The sequence below is a fragment of the Cololabis saira genome, chromosome 23 (assembly GCF_033807715.1).
Source record: "Cololabis saira isolate AMF1-May2022 chromosome 23, fColSai1.1, whole genome shotgun sequence".
In the NCBI taxonomy this organism is placed as follows: domain Eukaryota; kingdom Metazoa; phylum Chordata; class Actinopteri; order Beloniformes; family Belonidae; genus Cololabis; species Cololabis saira.
The window spans coordinates 20,397,365-20,415,205 of NC_084609.1; the positions used below are offsets into that span (position 1 = coordinate 20,397,365).

Consider the following 17,841-nt stretch of genomic DNA (forward strand, 5'->3'; position numbering starts at 1 on the left):
AACTCAGTATCCGGCACCATTAGAGCCGTCCTCAGTCAGAGCAAACTATTCCTTCAGAAACACGTTATAAACCAAGTGTGAGCGTTCAGTGTCAACACTCTTGTAGGAACTCTCAGCCCAGCATCAATATTTACCAAAAGAAGAGACCCTTCCAGAGAAGGGCCAAGCTGAGGTGACGTTTGGCTGAAGTTCGAGCTGGTACCGGGAAAAAAAAAAAAGACCCATCAATCTGTAGGTCAAACCAAATAGGAGAGTTCAGGCGTTAGTCAAGCGAAACTCTGGATATCCACCTCTATTTGACTATAACTCTAGGCGACGGCTGGGGAGGGTTGTAGGTAGGACTGCTGTATCGGTCACGGTTGACTTGGGTAACTAGGAGGGAAGATGGTTTGGAATTTCAGTGGATATATTCAAAGAGATCAAAAGGGATAAAGCCGATAAATCTGTGCGTGTGTGGCGGGAAGAACGGCAATTTATCATAAGAGGACACTCAGCATTCTTGGGTGACATCTCAATTGAGTGGCTGAGTCCAGTGTGTGTTTAACTAACAGCAGTTAAATTGGACGAGCATGACATGCATTCCTGTTGCCTAGATTTCCTTCCCACTAGATTTATGACAGCCCGGATTTCAAGGAGGTCAAAGCGAGGATTTATGTCCGGTTTTATTATTTCATCACATTTAGCTTCTTTTTAAATTCCATCACGAGATGACAAGAGGAGGTAATCAAAGCATTTAGGGTTTTTAATTCATGAATTGGACTGGAGGGACGAGGAAACGGGTTTAAACTTTTTATTCATGAACGGGCCACAGGTCTCTGCTCAAAGCAGCTCGGAAATGCTTTCAAACAGTTAGTAGCAGTCATGTCAGAGGAGTAATTTACAGATTTCAGTAAGACCATATAGGAATGAGGAGTATTTCTTTTCTCAGATTCAAGCAAGAGATTTCTTCAAATATCATTTACATCCTCTTTCAAACAAAGAGGCTAAGATTTATATACTACAAAGTGCACAAACCTTTTTTTTCTCTTAAGTGTTAAAAATAGGCAGTCACATTTCTGTTTACTGTGCAATCACGTATTAAATACATCTTAAATTATTCAAGTTACTGAAAATGCATGACCGCAGTTAAGCCGTCATGTTTACATAAACTTTTCATACACGTGTCTCAGACACACCTACTCAGTTGTTTTTGTATTCAAAAACCAGTCAACAATCACCTTCAGGTAGTTTAAAATCTATACATGTTCAAAGACTTTATCTAAGTCAAAAATCTACTGAATTAGTTTCAATGGTTTTAGTTTTGTGTCCGTCAGAAACGCTTCCGACCCCACAAAGTACGAAACGCTTTATAAATGTTAGTTAACACTATCGATATTGTCTTAATATCGTAAAAGGATACATATTATATCCTTTTTTTCCCCTTTCAAAGTTGATACTACGTCCTGGGTCCTTAATGAAATGACTGTGGCATGTATTAATCAAAATACAATACCACGTACCACAATACCACGCCTCTTATCATCCAGGAATTAAAAGTTTGATTGATAGCAGCTTCTTTACAAGGTGTGCCTCTTTTGAGAACAGTCCTACAGATTTGCAGTTTAATGCAAATATAAATGTCAAGTAAACTCAATAACCACCAAATTACGTCCTACCATATGTGGAAGTTTATAGCTCCTATCTTGAGCTCACACACGAGCTCGCACTACACACCAAACTGATGGAAAGAGACTTGACTATAATTTTGTTTGCAAAAACATTTCGTTTTTTCCCGCTCATCTTCCTTTAGACCGTGGATATGGTCCAAATATCCACGGCATGGACTGGTACGGATGCTTTTTAAGGCACCATTTCTTAGCAAATCATTAATTGAACTCACTCAAGTTGTTAAATCAATGCAACACAAACAGGAAAGCTAAAGTAAGATAACAGTCAGCCAGCGGGTAACACGCCAGTCAAAAAGTAAGTCATAATTCTTCCCCTAAAGTCAAGTTAGACTCTACTCCTCTGTGTTTTATGTCTCCAAGGACCAACATCAATGATTATCGCTTATGTGGGCTAGTTTAGACCAAAGTTTTACAAATTAGTTTCTGTAGTGGCAGCATCCAGTGCTACGCTACTGATGCATTCAGTAACACTCAGAAAAATCAGGATTTCTTGCTTTTCTTGGGAGGGAAACGCATCTATGAAAGATGCTAACAAATTTTGATTTCTCATAGATCATAGCAGAGATAAAATCTAATGTAAACCTGAACTGCTCACTGAATAAAATATGTTAAAACCTTGGAGGCCCCAAGCAAAGGTGAGTTTTTGAGTCCTTGCTTACATCCCAATCCAAATATATGCTCAAAGGCACAGATATTTTCTTTCTCCCCACCATTACATGGTCACTTTACTAAACAGGGTTAGGGTTAAGTGTTGAGTGGATGATGAGGCAACCACGTAAACATCTGGAATTCCTCAAAACTCTGTACATACTTAAAATTAGATGCTACTTTCTTTTTTTAAACATTTACAGTATCAGATCTTTTTTAACTCTGTGATTTTCTTTTCTAAATCCTCCTCTCTGGTCACAATACCTGCTCAAGACTACAACTTGGACGCAAAAGAGAGCCCCTCGTACATGTCAGCTTTGAGCTTGGCCCACTCGGCCAGTCTCTGGATGGTTCCCTTCTCCTGCGCCAGCACACTGGCGGCCTTCCTCAGCTTGGCGTCGTTGCGCTCCAGATAGCGTTCCCCTTCGCTCTTGAGGAAGTTCAGCTTCTCTTCGCGGCTCTCGTTCAATGGAATGTCCTCGCTCATGTAGGGGTTGAAGCGGAAGTAGGTGTCAGGGGGCAGGAGCGCATCCAGCATGGTGTGAACCTCTGAAATGAGATGTTAGCCGTTTCAGATTCTCCCACAAACCTCCAACCCCAAAGCTTCAAGTGGCCCTATTGGCATTTTTCCACTAGTACCTACTCAGCTCGACTCCACTCGGTTTGGTTCTTTTCCACTAGGGGTCTAACGTGCCGAATAGATACTTTTCTGTAACTACTCTGCCGAGGTTCTAAGCGGCTTAGTCGGCTGTATCTGACGTCATCGCACTACAGGCCACCGATTGGTCGGGGGGTTGGAGTCAGACGTCTGAGTCAGGATGTGACATCAGTGAAAGAGCAACTCTGACAGCGGCTTCTTGTTCATTTTATTCGACAAGCAACGGCAGCGCAAAAGTCTGTTTCGCGATCCAAATCTAAGGCGTAGATGTTCATAAACTTGGTGGCTGAGGAGAAAATTAAAAAAGGGATGTAGACGGGCAATAAGGAACGACAAGATCTACCAGGAGCTCTGTCACTTCATAGCTGCTCGCGGCTCCAGCTGACTTTTCAGCAGCGCCGTGACAAAAAAAAAATTAAAAAGCGTTGCTGCTTGAAGCTTTTTTCACTCTCATTTTTTAACTTGATATCGAACACAAGCCACAGTTCCAGCAGCACAAATATCATCTCCTCCAGGTTCTACATCTTTAGTGTTGTTGTCTTCTTCGTTTAAATCACACAATCAAATACGTTACAGCAGCTTCACTCCAACCCGCCTACTTCTGCTCCAGGTGAATTGTTATGGAAAAGAAACCAGGCCGAGCTGAGATGAGTAGAGCCGAGTAGGTACTACTGCGAAAAGTGCCATATGTGAGATGTGGAACTCTTACCTTCAGTGTCGGTGGCGCTGCTGATGACGTGCGTGAGCTTGGTTTTTAAACTTGTGTAGGTTGTGTTGTTCTTGCCCACCGTCTCGTGCCGTCCGGTGCCCAGTGACAACACACACTGCAGAGGTGTGTTTGGCCACAGACACTTACACTCGTGAATGGCCAAAGCTGTGGGGTTGTTGATGAGAAGTCCTCCATCCTAAAAATGAAAGGACTCGTGTTTAGCATTGCTTAAAAAAACCCAAAACACAAAAGGAGGTTTTCTATTTGTAGCATGATTGTGACAGCTTCCTGAAGATAAATTACACCGAGTGGGCAGGATCTCCGAGGGCTGCGCGGCTCTAGGTCAAAGATGTGTTACCCCGGCAACCCCTCCTGTTTATTAAACAAACAGAAAAAGCCCTGCACTTTCAGCAATTCAGAAAACATTGCAAGTCAGTTAAAGATCTGCATTTGTCACTGAATTCAGCTCGATTCAGAAACCTACAGTGTCTCAGTATTCTTGTCTCAACTATTTGCTGAATAAAGTTACCAGATTCATTGAAGAGCTTCCGACTGAAACAAAAATCAGAGAAAGAGGACAATCAGCCTCGATGAATGTGGGAACCAATTTAACATCGTGCTCTTCAGTCTTTCCCCCATGTCCAGATCTGGACCTTTCCAACACCCTGGGGTAGTTCTGCTGTAAACTAATAGATACTGATGGTAGGGACAATCATTAAACCCAGCATAGTGGAGCTAAGAGCTTATTTCCATCTATAAATAGCTTTACTTCAGCTAGTTTAAAACTTTTCAGTTTAGCACAATTATTACTTGTGAGAGAGCTTAATTACACAAAGGCTTTCCAGCCAAACTGTAATTAGCGTTCCTCCAATATCGACACATAAACAAAATGACGATATGATTCAGCATCTGAAATCATTGACGGTTATTTTGTTTGGGGTAAAAACGATTAACTTCCACAATAAGTAACTGTAGCTGGAAGAGATGGATGTGAATTCCCCCACCGAGTCTCCACTGAGTCTCTGCATGCAGCTCCCTCTGCAGTGTTTCTGTGTGGGTACCACGGTTTTGATCTCCTTCAACGACAGAACCCTCCTGAGAAATACCACTGCTAGTGCTGAAAAGTGGAGCAGCAGTGAGACCGGTGGGTGGCAACGGGAGCTCAAACTGTTCATGAAACGCCGTACACTCGCTAAGAAGAATGTCGACAACAACGCAGACACTATTTATCAACCCGGGTCTTTCCCTGTTTGCTGCCATCCCAGAATCCATGGGAAGCAGAGGCATTAATGTACAAACATAACACACAAACATTTAATTCAGGTTGAGGCCTGGATGTTCTGATGACTAGGTAATTATGTGGATCTGATTAGCGGTGCCCGCTTGCTAATAACCCTCTTAGTTAGAATGAAATCAGTAATGATGCGTTATTTTATCCAATGCTTCTACAATTTGTTTTAGTTTTAAGTAAATAATAACACGTGTTGCTCATCTGAAGCTGCATTTGTCAAATCTGAAGATCTGTTAGGGACCAGATGATTTTGACTGTGTCCTGATCTGTGAAAACTTACAATTTGCTTTCTTTTTCACAATTATTTGTATTTTATTTTCAACTTGCATGCAAACACCGCTTTAGATATGAGGTTGCGGTTGCATTAGTGATAATCCAGAGTTACAAGGCCATTTGTTTCTAAATCCCTGGAAGAATCAAGGGTCTACCAGGGCTCTTGCATCGAAATTACAGAGGAGAGACGGAGCAACAAAGCTAATTTAAATTAAGTAGGTTATCAAAAAGAAGCTAAGCCCTCAGCCTCATTTCTCTCCATTAAAACCATCTAAAGATATCTGGCCTAATAATCAAACTTCATAAAATAAAACAACTCCATTTGGACGGATCCCAAAAGGCATATATGCAGACATGGGGTTTCAAAGATCACAACGGTACCCAGCAACATGCGTGAATGGTACCGTGATTATATTCGATGCATGAACCAAAACTAAAAGGATCATTTTTCGTCCCTGAAATTAAATCAACATTTCTTGGAACCTATTACTTGTCTTCTCCGCCTCTTCCTGTAAGCTCCTGTGACTAAACAGAAACAAGTGCTAACATCCATTTCCTACAACTCCCTGCCATTAATCAGTGTGAGAGTGGGTCGGGAGAAAGTTATTAACCTGAGAACAAAAGACGGATTTGATTGTTTGAGTGTGCAGACAAGTACAAGACTGCAATATTGCATCTAATAGCAATTACTGATATTAGCTCCAGTGATAGAAACCTAATCACAATAAATATCAGGTGAAGGAGCAACTGTATTTCTCTGACAGCTGAAGATATAATAGACGTATTCCAGAGATAAACATAAAATACTGCATAAATTCAATTTGACATCCACCATTGACCCCTGTAAGGAACTTTAAGACAGCGATGGTCTAACAAAGGAGTCAATTTGTGCCTTTTTTTTTTCTTTTAAGAGGAATCAAATAAACCCTTCCAAATCATACATGTGCATTGCTTTGATGTGACGCAGACTATGTCCAATGTCTCCTTTACAGTTTCCCCTAGACTCTTCACAGTAAGACGACGATCGAGTTTTTGGACTATTTCACATCTCTGGGTGGGTTAAGAATAGTAAAAAAGAAAAAAAAGACACACACAAACACACACGATGTACAAAGCGAATGGAGTCTTGACTCCTACTCCACTCCAGACCAACGAGAACTTTCCTCTTCTTCCAGAAATCATTCAGTGTATGACTAAATCTGGCTTCAGTTTCATGACAGAGCAACTAACAAAGATCAATTTGTGTTTATTTAGTCTTAGTTCCCACAAACATGTGAGGTTTTCTTCTCTGACTTCTAAACATCCACCAGCTCTCTCCGTTTCACGGCGTACCTGATGGAGGTCTTTTCCCAGAACAAATTCCTGGAAGTAGCCTGGGGCGGCGGACGAGGCCCTGATGGCCTGCCACATCTTGTGTTTGCAGTCTCCAAGGTAGTGGGATCTCACTCCAGGCATGAGCCTGTAGTTCCTGAACAAAAAGGCTTTCAGAGGCAAACCTCTGTTCACGATCGTGCTCACTGCTGACACCTAGTGGACACACAGAAGTATGAGAGGCCACCTCCTCAGCTGCTACACCGACAGAACAATCACAGATGAAATGTTGAGTGTAAAAAAAATACATACAAAAATATATTTTGTTTTAAAAAGGGAAAATATTCAGAGAATATGGTTGAAATCTAATGACTGATGAGATAAATGACTTACTTTTGGGCAGTGTGGGTCCCTGGAGCTTTCAATCATGCGCCCCTCGCCCATCCGTTCTCTAAAGAAAATACAAAATCTGATCACAAATAACCTAAACCATGCAGGTTTTTTATTTTATTTTTTAAATTAACTCTGAGACTTTCAAAAGAAACCAATGGCAGGATCTTGCTGACTTACTTAAGGATACTTTCCCATATTTCACTGTCGTAGAAACCATGACTCCAGCCCATCTTAACGGTTCCAACGATGACATTTTGCTTGAAAACATCCGAGCCCAGCTTTCTGTACATGACCTCACACTCTTCCAGGGGGATCTGAAAAATCCCCAGCATGAATGCCAGGATGGCACCTGTTCAAGGCAGATATGAGGACAGTTAAGGTTAAAGCCGACTTCTCGGGTCAGAGAGCACATCGATTTGCATCTGTCAAGCAAACAACAGCGGCATACCGGTGCTGACGCCACAGATGTAGTCGAAGAGCTGGTGGACTCGTTTTCCAGTCAGCTGCTGGAGCTTATGGAGAGTCTGTAGAGCCAGCAGTCCCCTGCAACAGAGTCACAAGTTTACCTTTTACAAAATAAACTAAAGTGCAGCTTTTACATTCAAGTCAGAAACCAATAATCTATCAGCGGCTAATCAAACTAGTTGGTTAAATTAGTCAGCAGCACTCTTTTCTTCAGATATGAAAGGAGATTGTATTTATTAGTTTGTTCTACTTGTACTTCATGGTAATGTAAAAGGAAAATGTTTAATTTGACATGAAGAAGCATCATTAAAGTTCTGGGTTTAAAAAAAAAATCAAATCTCACGGCTACTGAAAGTTTGCTTTAGTGAATCCTGAAAAGCTGCACCTTGTTCCACCTCCATCGATGGCCAGCACCCTAATTCCTCGGCCTTTGACTGGATTCGTGTAGCCAACCATGGCCAGCGCTTCCCTCACAGCAGCCTGGAGGGGAAGGTCCCGGGCCTGACGCAGTCGTAGCAGAGACGGCAACGCGCTCTCCTACAAGACAAAATTACACAAGCTGTCGTTGGCAAAGAAGATTCAAGGAAAGTTATACTGAGCTGTAGGATACTTTAAAAATAAAAGTCATTATTTATTTTTCCACCTATGCCTGATTCATTGTTAGATTACATTTTTTTCACTTCCAAAGCCTTCTGGCCTTTCTGTATCGTATGATTGAATTATTTCTGCTGAGACTAGTTCTCTTTCCAAGACTAGTCTCAGCTGAGGGAGGTGTTTGGCTTTGACCTGACGGACAGCCAATGGCAGGCGGCTCTTGACAGGGTGAACTCTACCTCTTCCTAGGCTGACTTTAATCCAGTTCAAAGCCTTGCATAGAATCCACTTCACTAAGGCTAAACTTTCTAAACTATTCCCAGGCTCCAGTGATTTATGCAATAGGTGTCAGTATTCAGTTGCCAATCATACACACATGTTCTATTCCTGTCCAAAACTGTCCAGGTCTACAATTTTTGATACTACGTCTAAAGTTTTTAATATTACATTGAAACCCTGTCAGATTGTTTGCTATTTTTGGTGTACCTGATGACCAGCTAAATCTGACCAGAAGAGTTGAGGATGTTATAGCCTTTGCCTCACTCAGCTTGCAGGCGCATATTGCTCTTTTGGAAGGACTCAACCCCTCGGCTTCATCATGGCTCAAGGACTTGATGTCATTTATTTATTTAGAAAAAGTAAAGTACACCTTAAGAAGCTCCAGAGATAACTTTTATAAAACCTGAAATGCCATGCTTTCATTTATGGACTAGCTCAACTCTCTGGACTCATTGTAACTGATGTATCGTTTTTCTTTTTTTATTCATGTTTTATTTTACCTTATTCTTTATTTGTTTCTCACTTGCCTTGTTCTAGTCGTGATCAGCTCTCGCCTCTCTGGACTGTCTGGTCAGCGAACCTATTTGTGCATTATAACATACTATGGATGCCAGTGATGGGCACCAAATAACTGGCGGTAAAGGTGCATAACTAACGCTTAGACTTTGACTTCTTTTGGGGTGATTGTTTTATTCATTTTTTATTTTTTGTGGGGTGTAAAAAAAAAAAAAGAGACGAAAACAAGAGAACTAAATGTGCTTATTGTATATGAGTTGTTTTCCAATAAAAATTATTATATAAAAAAAAAAAAAATCAGTAAATAGAGGTCATGCTAACCTGCATGGCCACTCCTCGGGTCTCGGGGAACTCCAGGAGATGAAAGCTGAGCTCCTCCACACGAGTTGTGAGGAGCTTGACATCACTGACCCTCTGCAGGCCTTTGACCAGCGCTCTGGTCCTGTTGTCGACGCTCACTCTTGCTATTATCTGCTTCACAAGATAACAACGTCATACAAATGCACAAAACAACGCATAATAAGAATAATAACATCTTACAAATAAGCACATTCCAAAAACTGTTATTGCACTGTAAATTATTATTTAGTTTCTCTGTACTTTTGTCTGGCTCGGCTGGAAAAGATGCCACATTTAACTTCCCACCTTTTCCCTTTGACTCAGCAGCTGCTGCTTCGCCTTCTCAGCTTTTTCCTCTTCGCTCTCTGGCTTCTCCACGCTGGGCTCCTTCACGGCGACGGCTGCTGAACCCTTGTCTGTTTCAGCTACAACTTTTTTCGAATCCCCTCTAAATTTGGGGACCAAAGGTGCGATGTAGCTGCCCACGAACGCCTGGACGCTGGGCCGAGGGTAGGACAGGTAGTGGGTGAAGCCTTTCTTTGAGGAGGTAGGTGTGGACTGAGATGAGCTTTCACCAGCAGCCGGTTCAGAGGAAGGAGTCTCTCTGGGAGGACCAGGCTTTTCTGATGGAGATGAAGGGACGGCAGAGGTAGCAGGGGTTTCTGTGGTCTTTGTCTCCGACACTGGAGATAAAACAGGAATGTGAGCAGCTGTTCTCAGAGAGCTTATGTGAGGAGCAGGTTCAGAAACAGGTTCATCTCCTTCTTTGTGCGGCTGCTGCCTGTTCTCTCCATCTTCTCCTTGTGCGTTGCTGCCAAAGTAGCTGTTGATGTGGTGGGACAGAGTCTTGTAGGTCTCATCCATGTTGGTGGACAGAGCTACTGGATGAAACAGCTGCCTGGTTTGCTTTGCCACAGTTGTGGAAGCACCAGCTGCAGACACGTTGGCCGCCACAGCTACATTAGATGCTGATTTCTTCGTGGCAACAAAAGGCTCTTCTCTAACTTGCTCCTTCTGCTTTTCTGACTCTTCTTCCGCCATCTCCGCCTCACCTTCTTTCATCTCAGTGGCAGGCGGTGAGGCAGCAGCTGCGCCGTTGGAGTTTAACGTCTCACCCTTGACCAGGACCTTTGCTGCTTGGCCGCTGTCGGCGGCGACATTCCCAGGCTTGAAACGGGAGAACTTGGAGACGAGGTCTGTGTTTCCTACGGCCTTCGTGACACTGTCGATTGTGGTCCTTAACCGCGACATGCGTCTGCCGATTCACAGGGAGCATCAGCCAGGAAGCAAAAAGGGTGAAGCTTGAACGTTTGAGTGGAATAGCGCCCAGTCTGGCCGGCTATCAGCCATGAGTTACAGCAGCTTTGCTCTCATCATGGAGGGAAATTAAAGCTGAGATGTTGTTGCAGGTTTGACTTTCCTGGAAAAGATTAAATGGAAACCATTTTCAGATATAGATGCCACAAATGTGGGGAAAAAAACGAGATACATATTATTAAACATGTATTAAACCATATTTTTTTAAACATATCACAGAGCAGTCAAGGCGGTGCTCACATCACCTCATACCTGTCAAGTCTCCCGTTTTGGCCGGGAAACTACCGTATTTTACCCCTCTTTCCCACCCTCCTCCCGTATTTGTATTTTCCCGTAAATTTCCAGGTTTATGATATAATAATTTTTAAACAGCAAACTGAATTGTCACTAGCCTCACGGGAACTGCCACCTGCTGTAGCCTGGGTGGCAGTTCTTGTGAGGTTAGTGGTGACAACGGGAACAAACTCGGAACAACAAATCAGAGATGGATGGATGTAACAAGAGAGAAAACATTTCTGCCCAAAAAGAAGAAGAGTTGGTGTAAATATCTCTACAAATGGGAAACCAAATTCACTTTCCTAAAGAGGAGTTACAGAAACATGTGTCTGTGTCATCAGTCAGTGAATGCCAGAGAGCCACATGAGTGAAAATGACAACTTGTAAAAGAAAATGTAAATGTTTCACTTGAAGACAATTAATGTGTATATAAACTGAAAATATTTAAAATAAATTAATGTGCTTTAATCCACTTTTGTGTTTTCATTTAGGCTCTATTATAAGAATTACATACATAGGAACGTCCACAGCATTTCAGTGTCAACAAAGGTAGACTTATCAGATTCTGAGCACATAATTGTAGTTTTTAAATGGTTGACAGGTAGTTATTTTAGATTTCTCTTAAATATGTCTTAAAATGTAAGATTCTGGACCTCGGTTGGACTGGTGGGACATTTCCCATATTTTTAAATCCAAAACTTGACAGGTATGCATCACCTCGACAAGATAATTTGCACAATCCTCATAATGGCCAAAATTCTACATTCACAAATCGAAATTCATGAAAACCCCACCTATCTTTAATGCCTATTATAAGTTGTACTGTAAATCCCTCAAGTATATGAACTTCAAATCTGCGAACAAACTGCTGAATTACATTCAGTGTTATAAATTAATAGATTCTGATTGAAATGTTGTATAACCCTACCAGAAGGAACCTATAACTTCAAATTTCTTTTATCCTCGTTTTCTTTTAAGCTACATTTATTTATTTTATTTGTCATTATTTTGTCATAACATTTATGAGGTTTAGAAAAAGTATGTATTTAATTTAAGTTTTCTTTTCTTTTGTTTGGACTAGGTGAAACAATCCCTTCATTTAAGGCAGTGTCTCCCAACCTGGGGTCCGGGCCCCCCCTGGGGGGGCGCCAGAGATCTATGGGGGGGCGCAGAACTTTGTCTGCTTTGAGGATATCCAGTTGTAAAAAATTATATTTACACATGTTAAATAAATAAAAAAATCATAATAAACACACCTAATGGAGTACAGTCATCCAAGTCTGTATAAACCCACTTAGAAATATTTTGGTCATTTTAAAATACTAAGTTATTTATAAGGATAAAAACGTATTATTATATCATTATTCAACATTTAATCATACTACTACTCCGACAGGTTGTTGAAGGAAAAATGTTAAAAAATGTTGCTCTCATATTAAAAGAGACATTTTTCAGAAATATTTTTATGTCCTTGCAATTATTTTTTGTGCGTATTTTATACATTGGTGGTGACACAAAAGAAAGGTGAGAAAAACAAAGTACAGGGTAAACCAAAGAGAAATGTATAAAAAAAAACATAATTAATGTTCATTTTTTTCAATTAAAGGTTTTTAACGAATAACTTTACTCTTTTGCTGCTAGTACGTACGGGTCGGGGGCCCGGCTGGTCTTAGACACAAGTTAGGGGGGGCTCCATGGAAAAAAGGTTGGGAACCACTTATTTAAGGGATTGTTTCACCTAGTCCTAAAACAGAACTATTTAATTTAAGTTTTCTTTTGTTCGTTATTTTCTATTTCCTATTTCATTAATTTGTCCACTCAGTACAGGCCTTTTCTAATGTGCTTGCTCCATGGCAGATTCAATGTGCCTTATTTGTTTGTAAATTCAAGTATTTTCAATAAAAAAAAAAAAATGTATGCACTGTTACATGATGTTGGTAACTATGGAAACAAGCAACAACATTGACGCTGGCAACTAAAATCCGAGGTGGTTTAAACGTCTTATCTCCTGCTGTTGTTCAAAACCCCAACATGGACGAGAATCGTTGTGATCTGATTTATCCAGAGTCCTCTCAACTCGTGAAGGCTTCCCTGGAAAGACGTCTGAGGACGCAGAAACCCGGGGACAGCCGTGGAGGCTTGGCCGGCGTGCAGTGGTGTTCCTGCGGGGACTTCACGGTGCAGCTGGGCCTGCAGCAGATCCAGGCTCTCATCGGGACGTGGGGGCTCCCGTCCTGCTGGCTGCATAGCCTGGACTTTCTCTACACCACCGAGGAGCAGTTCCTCACCTTCCACCACTACCGGGCCCGCTTCAGCCGGCCCACGCCCAGGGAGCCGGTCCCGGGCACGGCCAGCGTCTACTTCGCCATGGAAATATCCAAAACCAAGCCCCAGACGCTGCCCGTGGAGGTGAGCTTCGTGGTGGAGGCGAACAGGCTGGTGCACCGGCCCGGAAACCGCCTGGGGGAGAAGTGGCTGCTGGACGTGATCGAGAGCAAGGTGCTGGTGCAAAGGTTGAGCAACCTGTAGACCCGATAACAACCTCCACGGAAACACTCACTAATGACTGGTTTATGTGTTTAAAAAGAAAAAAAATAAAAAAAAAAAAGACTTGTTTATCTCAAAGTTGTCACGATGAGTTACGTTTGTTTTGCTTTTTTGTGATCAAATTTTTATTTCTTTTTTCCTTTTTCTGAAAAAACAACATGGTGCATGTATATGATATTTTAACAAAAAAACACCAATACATAACAACAACAAATGAATTAGGGCTGGGCGATATATCGAGTATAGCCGATGTATCTCGGCTGCTACTCTGTGCGATGTACAAAATGACTCTATCGTGCATATTCGAATATAAATTTTCACGCATTTTGCTTTTAGCCGCGGGCATTAAATTACAGGCTTTTCTCACTCTCTCGTCTCGTCTCTCCTTCTCTGAGACATAAAACAAGCGCACCCTGTTACACATGTCAGTCACGTGCTGTCGTGTGTGCATTATCATTGGCCCCCGACAAGCTGCAGGTGTCAGCGCTGCTGTCCGGCACCGCCGCTCACTTCCCCGCTTTAACTTTAACTTAACTTTCCCAAACTCGGCCCGTTTGCGCCGTGAGCTCATCGGCGCGGTTGCTACGCTCGGCGGACTCTTTTCAAAGCTAACCGGCTTAGTAAAGACGGGAGGGGACGTTTTCTCCTCGCACGACGCGAACGGCTCTCCGGAGAGCGGGGAGCCGCTTAGCGCTACACGCGCAGCCGAGCCTTTAGGCTGATTTATGGTCCCGCGTTACACCAACGCAGAGCCTTCGGCGTAAGTGCGCATCGCCGCGTACCCTACGCCGTAGGTTCTGCGTCGATTTAACGCGTAACCATAATTCAGTCTTTTCTCTTCCAGAACTGAGAAACGTCACCTAGTATTGCTTAAATGTGGCCACATGAAATCAATCACTATCATCGAAAAAAAGTCAAACAACACTATATGACGTCATATTTCTAACAATAAGTGAAAGTGATGCAAATTAAAGGAGGAGAGGATGAAACATTGCAGCCCCTGGCTGCACCTACAATTTAATATAAAGGTGCTCTAAGGGGCCCCTGCTGCTCAGAGCAGCTCATCCTGGTAAAACCAGGTGAAACCTGGTCTTCCTGGTAAAACCAGGACCAGAACATGTTCTTAGCAGATGTTTTTCAGACGGGGAGTCAGAGAGAAGCAACGTGCACTTTCTATTTTGAAATTACACTTTTTATGTTTGTGCCACTCACTGCTTAGTAACTGTTTAATAAATACAGTTTTGGTAAATTTGACTTATTCCCCCTTTTTGCATGAAAGTTTAAAATGAGCATATATTAATACAGTATGAACAAGAATGTTTTAATGTAGACATATAGAATTATCATACTGGTGTGATTTTATGCATCAAAGTGTTAATTCAAGGCTAAGGCAAAATATCGAGATATATATCGTGTATCGTGACATGGCCTAAAAATATCGAGATATTAATAAAAGGCCATATCGCCCAGCCCTAAAATGAATAGATAAATGTAATAACAAAAAGCAAATACAAAACAAACAAAAAAAAGTAATGCCAATATTATTAAGTATAACAATGCAAAATTAACACATAAATTAAGGGCAAAAATAAATAAATATATAAATAAATAAAAATAAAATCATAACCCCAGACATTACCCACCCACCCCCTGGATCCTATTGAACAAACCCCATTAAGCAGTTTTGCTTATTGAGGTAAAAGGGGGATTTTAGTTATACATTTTAAGCATAACTGGATAACATGAATGTTTCACATCAGTAAAGCGATACCTAATGAACCTTAATCACATTCAAATTATGTATAACATTAATTTATAGAGTTACGTTTGTTTACAATAAACTAACTAAACTGAACAGTTCTCTCTTGATTTTTTTTTAATTTGACTTATTTTATTTTTGCACTTGTTGTTTTTAACAACACTTCAAGAGAAGTTTAAGAAAACAAAACAAAGAATTTAATCCTTTAACACTTGATATCTTAATTTACATGCGCAAAAAAGGAGTAGGAAGAAGTACCGCGGTTGAATTGGTTTGATATTGGATATTGGATATTCGACATTCAATCAACACCCATAAAACTTGTGATACATACCACTGATTTTGGTCAAACCACTTGTGATGTGTTCATGGTCATCTAGACTATATATCACAAAACAGTAATTATTAAAAAATCATATAAAAAAATCATATATATGGGCTGATTTAAAAATCATATATATGGGCTGATTTAATGTGGTTTAATGAATTCAACACCCATAAAACAATCAGTGTTATGTATCACAAGTTTTATGGGTGTTGAATTCATTAAACCACATTAAATCAGCCCATAATATGATTTTATAATAATTACTCTCTTGTGATATATAGTCTAGATGACCATGAACACATCACAAGCAATATGACCAAAATCAGTGGTATGTATCACAAGTTTTATGGGTGTTGATTGAATGTCGAATATCCAATATCCAATATCAAACCAATTCAACCGCGGTCTAAAACCGAACAGTTCTCTCTTGATTTTTTATTTTTTTAAATTTTTTTTATTTTTGCACTTGTTGTTTTTAACAACACTTCAAGAGAAGTTTTAGAAAACAAAACAAATAATTGAATCCTTTAACACTTGATATCTTAATTTACATGCGCAAAAAAGGAGTAGGAAGAAGTGTAAACTTATTTAATCCTACCCCCATTCACTAATCGTTTAACCCGTATTTATACATACTCGCACTGTTAAATAACATTATTATTATTATTATTATTATTATTATTATTATTATTATATACTGTAATTATACATACACACAGTTGAATATTTCTATATATTTGTACGCACATACCCATATAAATATTTATATATGTATACTTATTTACACTATACTGTCTCTATTAGCTGCATCTGATCTATATCTATGTATATATCTACTTACACACACACATATATATATATATATATATATATATATATATATATATATATATACATATATATATATATATATATATATATACACACATACACACACACATGCATACATACACATATCAGAGATGTTATGACGACTATACAACCTCCATTAATGGGTTTCAATGGGTCAGCAGAAATAAACCTGCTTTTGTGTGTAAAATCCTTATTTTAAAGAATAATCACGTGACCAAATGACGTTTAGAGCTAACTTGCCTAAAGCTAAACGTGATAAATGTTGAATACATCCTCGGATCACAGCTGGCTGGACTAATACATGCAACGATTATCGTCAATGTGTTGAAATAGAAATAGATACGTAGACTGCTCTCTTACCTGACGGAAGGCAAGCTGGATTGTTGGAATGTGTCATTCAATGTAAGACTGTTAGCTTCTCCAGAGGCTAGTTAGAGAAAAACACAAACCAACCGGAAATGGACAGAAAGTGACGCAGTGGTTTCATTTACTCGCTGCAGTGCGGGAGCTTCGCCACTAGATGCCGCCAGAGTGTTCTACCTTATTTCTGTTTTCCTTTCCTAAACCACTTCAGCTCTGCTAAAAACTGCAAATATTCGATCATTTCCAGTATTTTAATCCTTTAATTTGCAGTTTGTGGTGGTTAGAGTTTTGGATATGTCAAAAGTAGGAGCAACATTGACTTCATTGCATTAGTATTTTTTTAATGTGGTGGTAGAGTTACAATTTTGCACCATCTGTTAACTCCCAATCCAAACATGTACCAACTACTGCACAAAGAATACTAATGCAATGCATTGAAATCAGTGTTTATAATCAAGACGGAAAATTAAAAATTAAATTAAAAAAAAGTTTGTTGTTAATTATCCTGAAAATTCTTGAATATTGTTTTTTTTAAGCAGAGCTGAAATAATTGAGACAAATTCAACTAAAACTGCCCACCCCCCCCAAAAAAATAAAATAAACAAACACTTGTTTTTGTTTTCTTTGTGTGTGTGTGTGTATGTGTGTGTGTGTGTGTGTGTGTGTGTGTGTGTGTGTGTGTGTGTGTGTGTGTGTGTGTGTGTGTGTGTGTGTGTGTATTTTTGGCTCAAGGGTCTCCAGAGGGTGTTAGAAGGATAAACAAGGGTTAATATATACAATTTATTTGATTTTGTTCATCTTAATTCATGTAACAAACTCATATGATATTCATGATTATCTTATATTAAAAACTACATGACTACTAGAATATTTTCTATAAAAATATACAAAATCTTGCCTGAAAAATATCCATGGCTGTTTGATTTTAATTAGCACCTCATTCACTCTGAATAACACATCTACACTTCAGCAGCATCTGTCCTCCTATATTTGTTCATATCACAGTCTAACTTTAATTAGAGCCATACAATTAATTACATTGTGAAATCATCCATGTGATTGCTGCAGAGAAATCCCAGGTACTGTTGCCTTTTCCTTAAGGAATTGTGTGATTCTTCATGCTTCAAAACTGGTACTGATTGTGATCTGTGTATAAATCATGCATTGAAATACATCTAACAAATTTAAAATATCTTGAATATATCATCAATTCATGTCCGAGAGAAATCTCATTATATAAGTTTATAAGTCACCAG

General features: G+C 40.1%; 2 protein-coding genes across 3 annotated transcripts; one reads left to right on the plus strand and one right to left on the minus strand.

Moving 5' to 3' along the window:
* Positions 1–743: 743 nt before the first annotated feature.
* Positions 744–16,670, minus strand: pnpla8 (patatin-like phospholipase domain containing 8). 2 transcript variants are annotated; one of them, XM_061714457.1, is made up of 10 exons: positions 16,583–16,670; positions 9,450–10,563; positions 9,126–9,275; positions 7,801–7,952; positions 7,399–7,493; positions 7,128–7,299; positions 6,951–7,008; positions 6,579–6,773; positions 3,683–3,878; positions 744–2,864 (listed from the first exon to the last, which is right to left on the minus strand). In XM_061714457.1, exons 2-10 carry the CDS (start codon positions 10,392–10,394, stop codon positions 2,590–2,592), a joined length of 2,238 nt encoding a protein of 745 aa, XP_061570441.1. In that variant the 5' UTR covers positions 10,395–10,563; positions 16,583–16,670; the 3' UTR covers positions 744–2,589. The 2 variants fall into 2 exon arrangements, with proteins under 2 accessions (XP_061570441.1, XP_061570440.1); XM_061714456.1 differs by lacking the exon at positions 16,583–16,670 and adding an exon at positions 13,025–13,190.
* Positions 12,703–13,302, plus strand: akap14 (A-kinase anchoring protein 14). The gene has a single exon (XM_061714462.1). It carries the CDS (start codon positions 12,768–12,770, stop codon positions 13,263–13,265), a length of 498 nt encoding a protein of 165 aa, XP_061570446.1. The 5' UTR covers positions 12,703–12,767; the 3' UTR covers positions 13,266–13,302.
* Positions 16,671–17,841: the final 1,171 nt, after the last annotated feature.

Coding starts and splice junctions, on each gene's coding strand:
- pnpla8 (XM_061714457.1), bottom strand. CDS start 10,394: ATGTCGCGGTTAAGGACCACAATCGACAGTGTCACGAAGGCCGTAGGA. Junction 7,494..7,800: donor ATCGATGGAGGTGGAACAAG/GTGCAGCTTTTC, acceptor ACTCTGTTGCAG/GGGACTGCTGGCTCTACAGA. Junction 2,865..3,682: donor CAGCGCCACCGACACTGAAG/GTAAGAGTTCCA, acceptor ATCTCATTTCAG/AGGTTCACACCATGCTGGAT.
- akap14 (XM_061714462.1), top strand. CDS start 12,768: ATGGACGAGAATCGTTGTGATCTGATTTATCCAGAGTCCTCTCAACTC.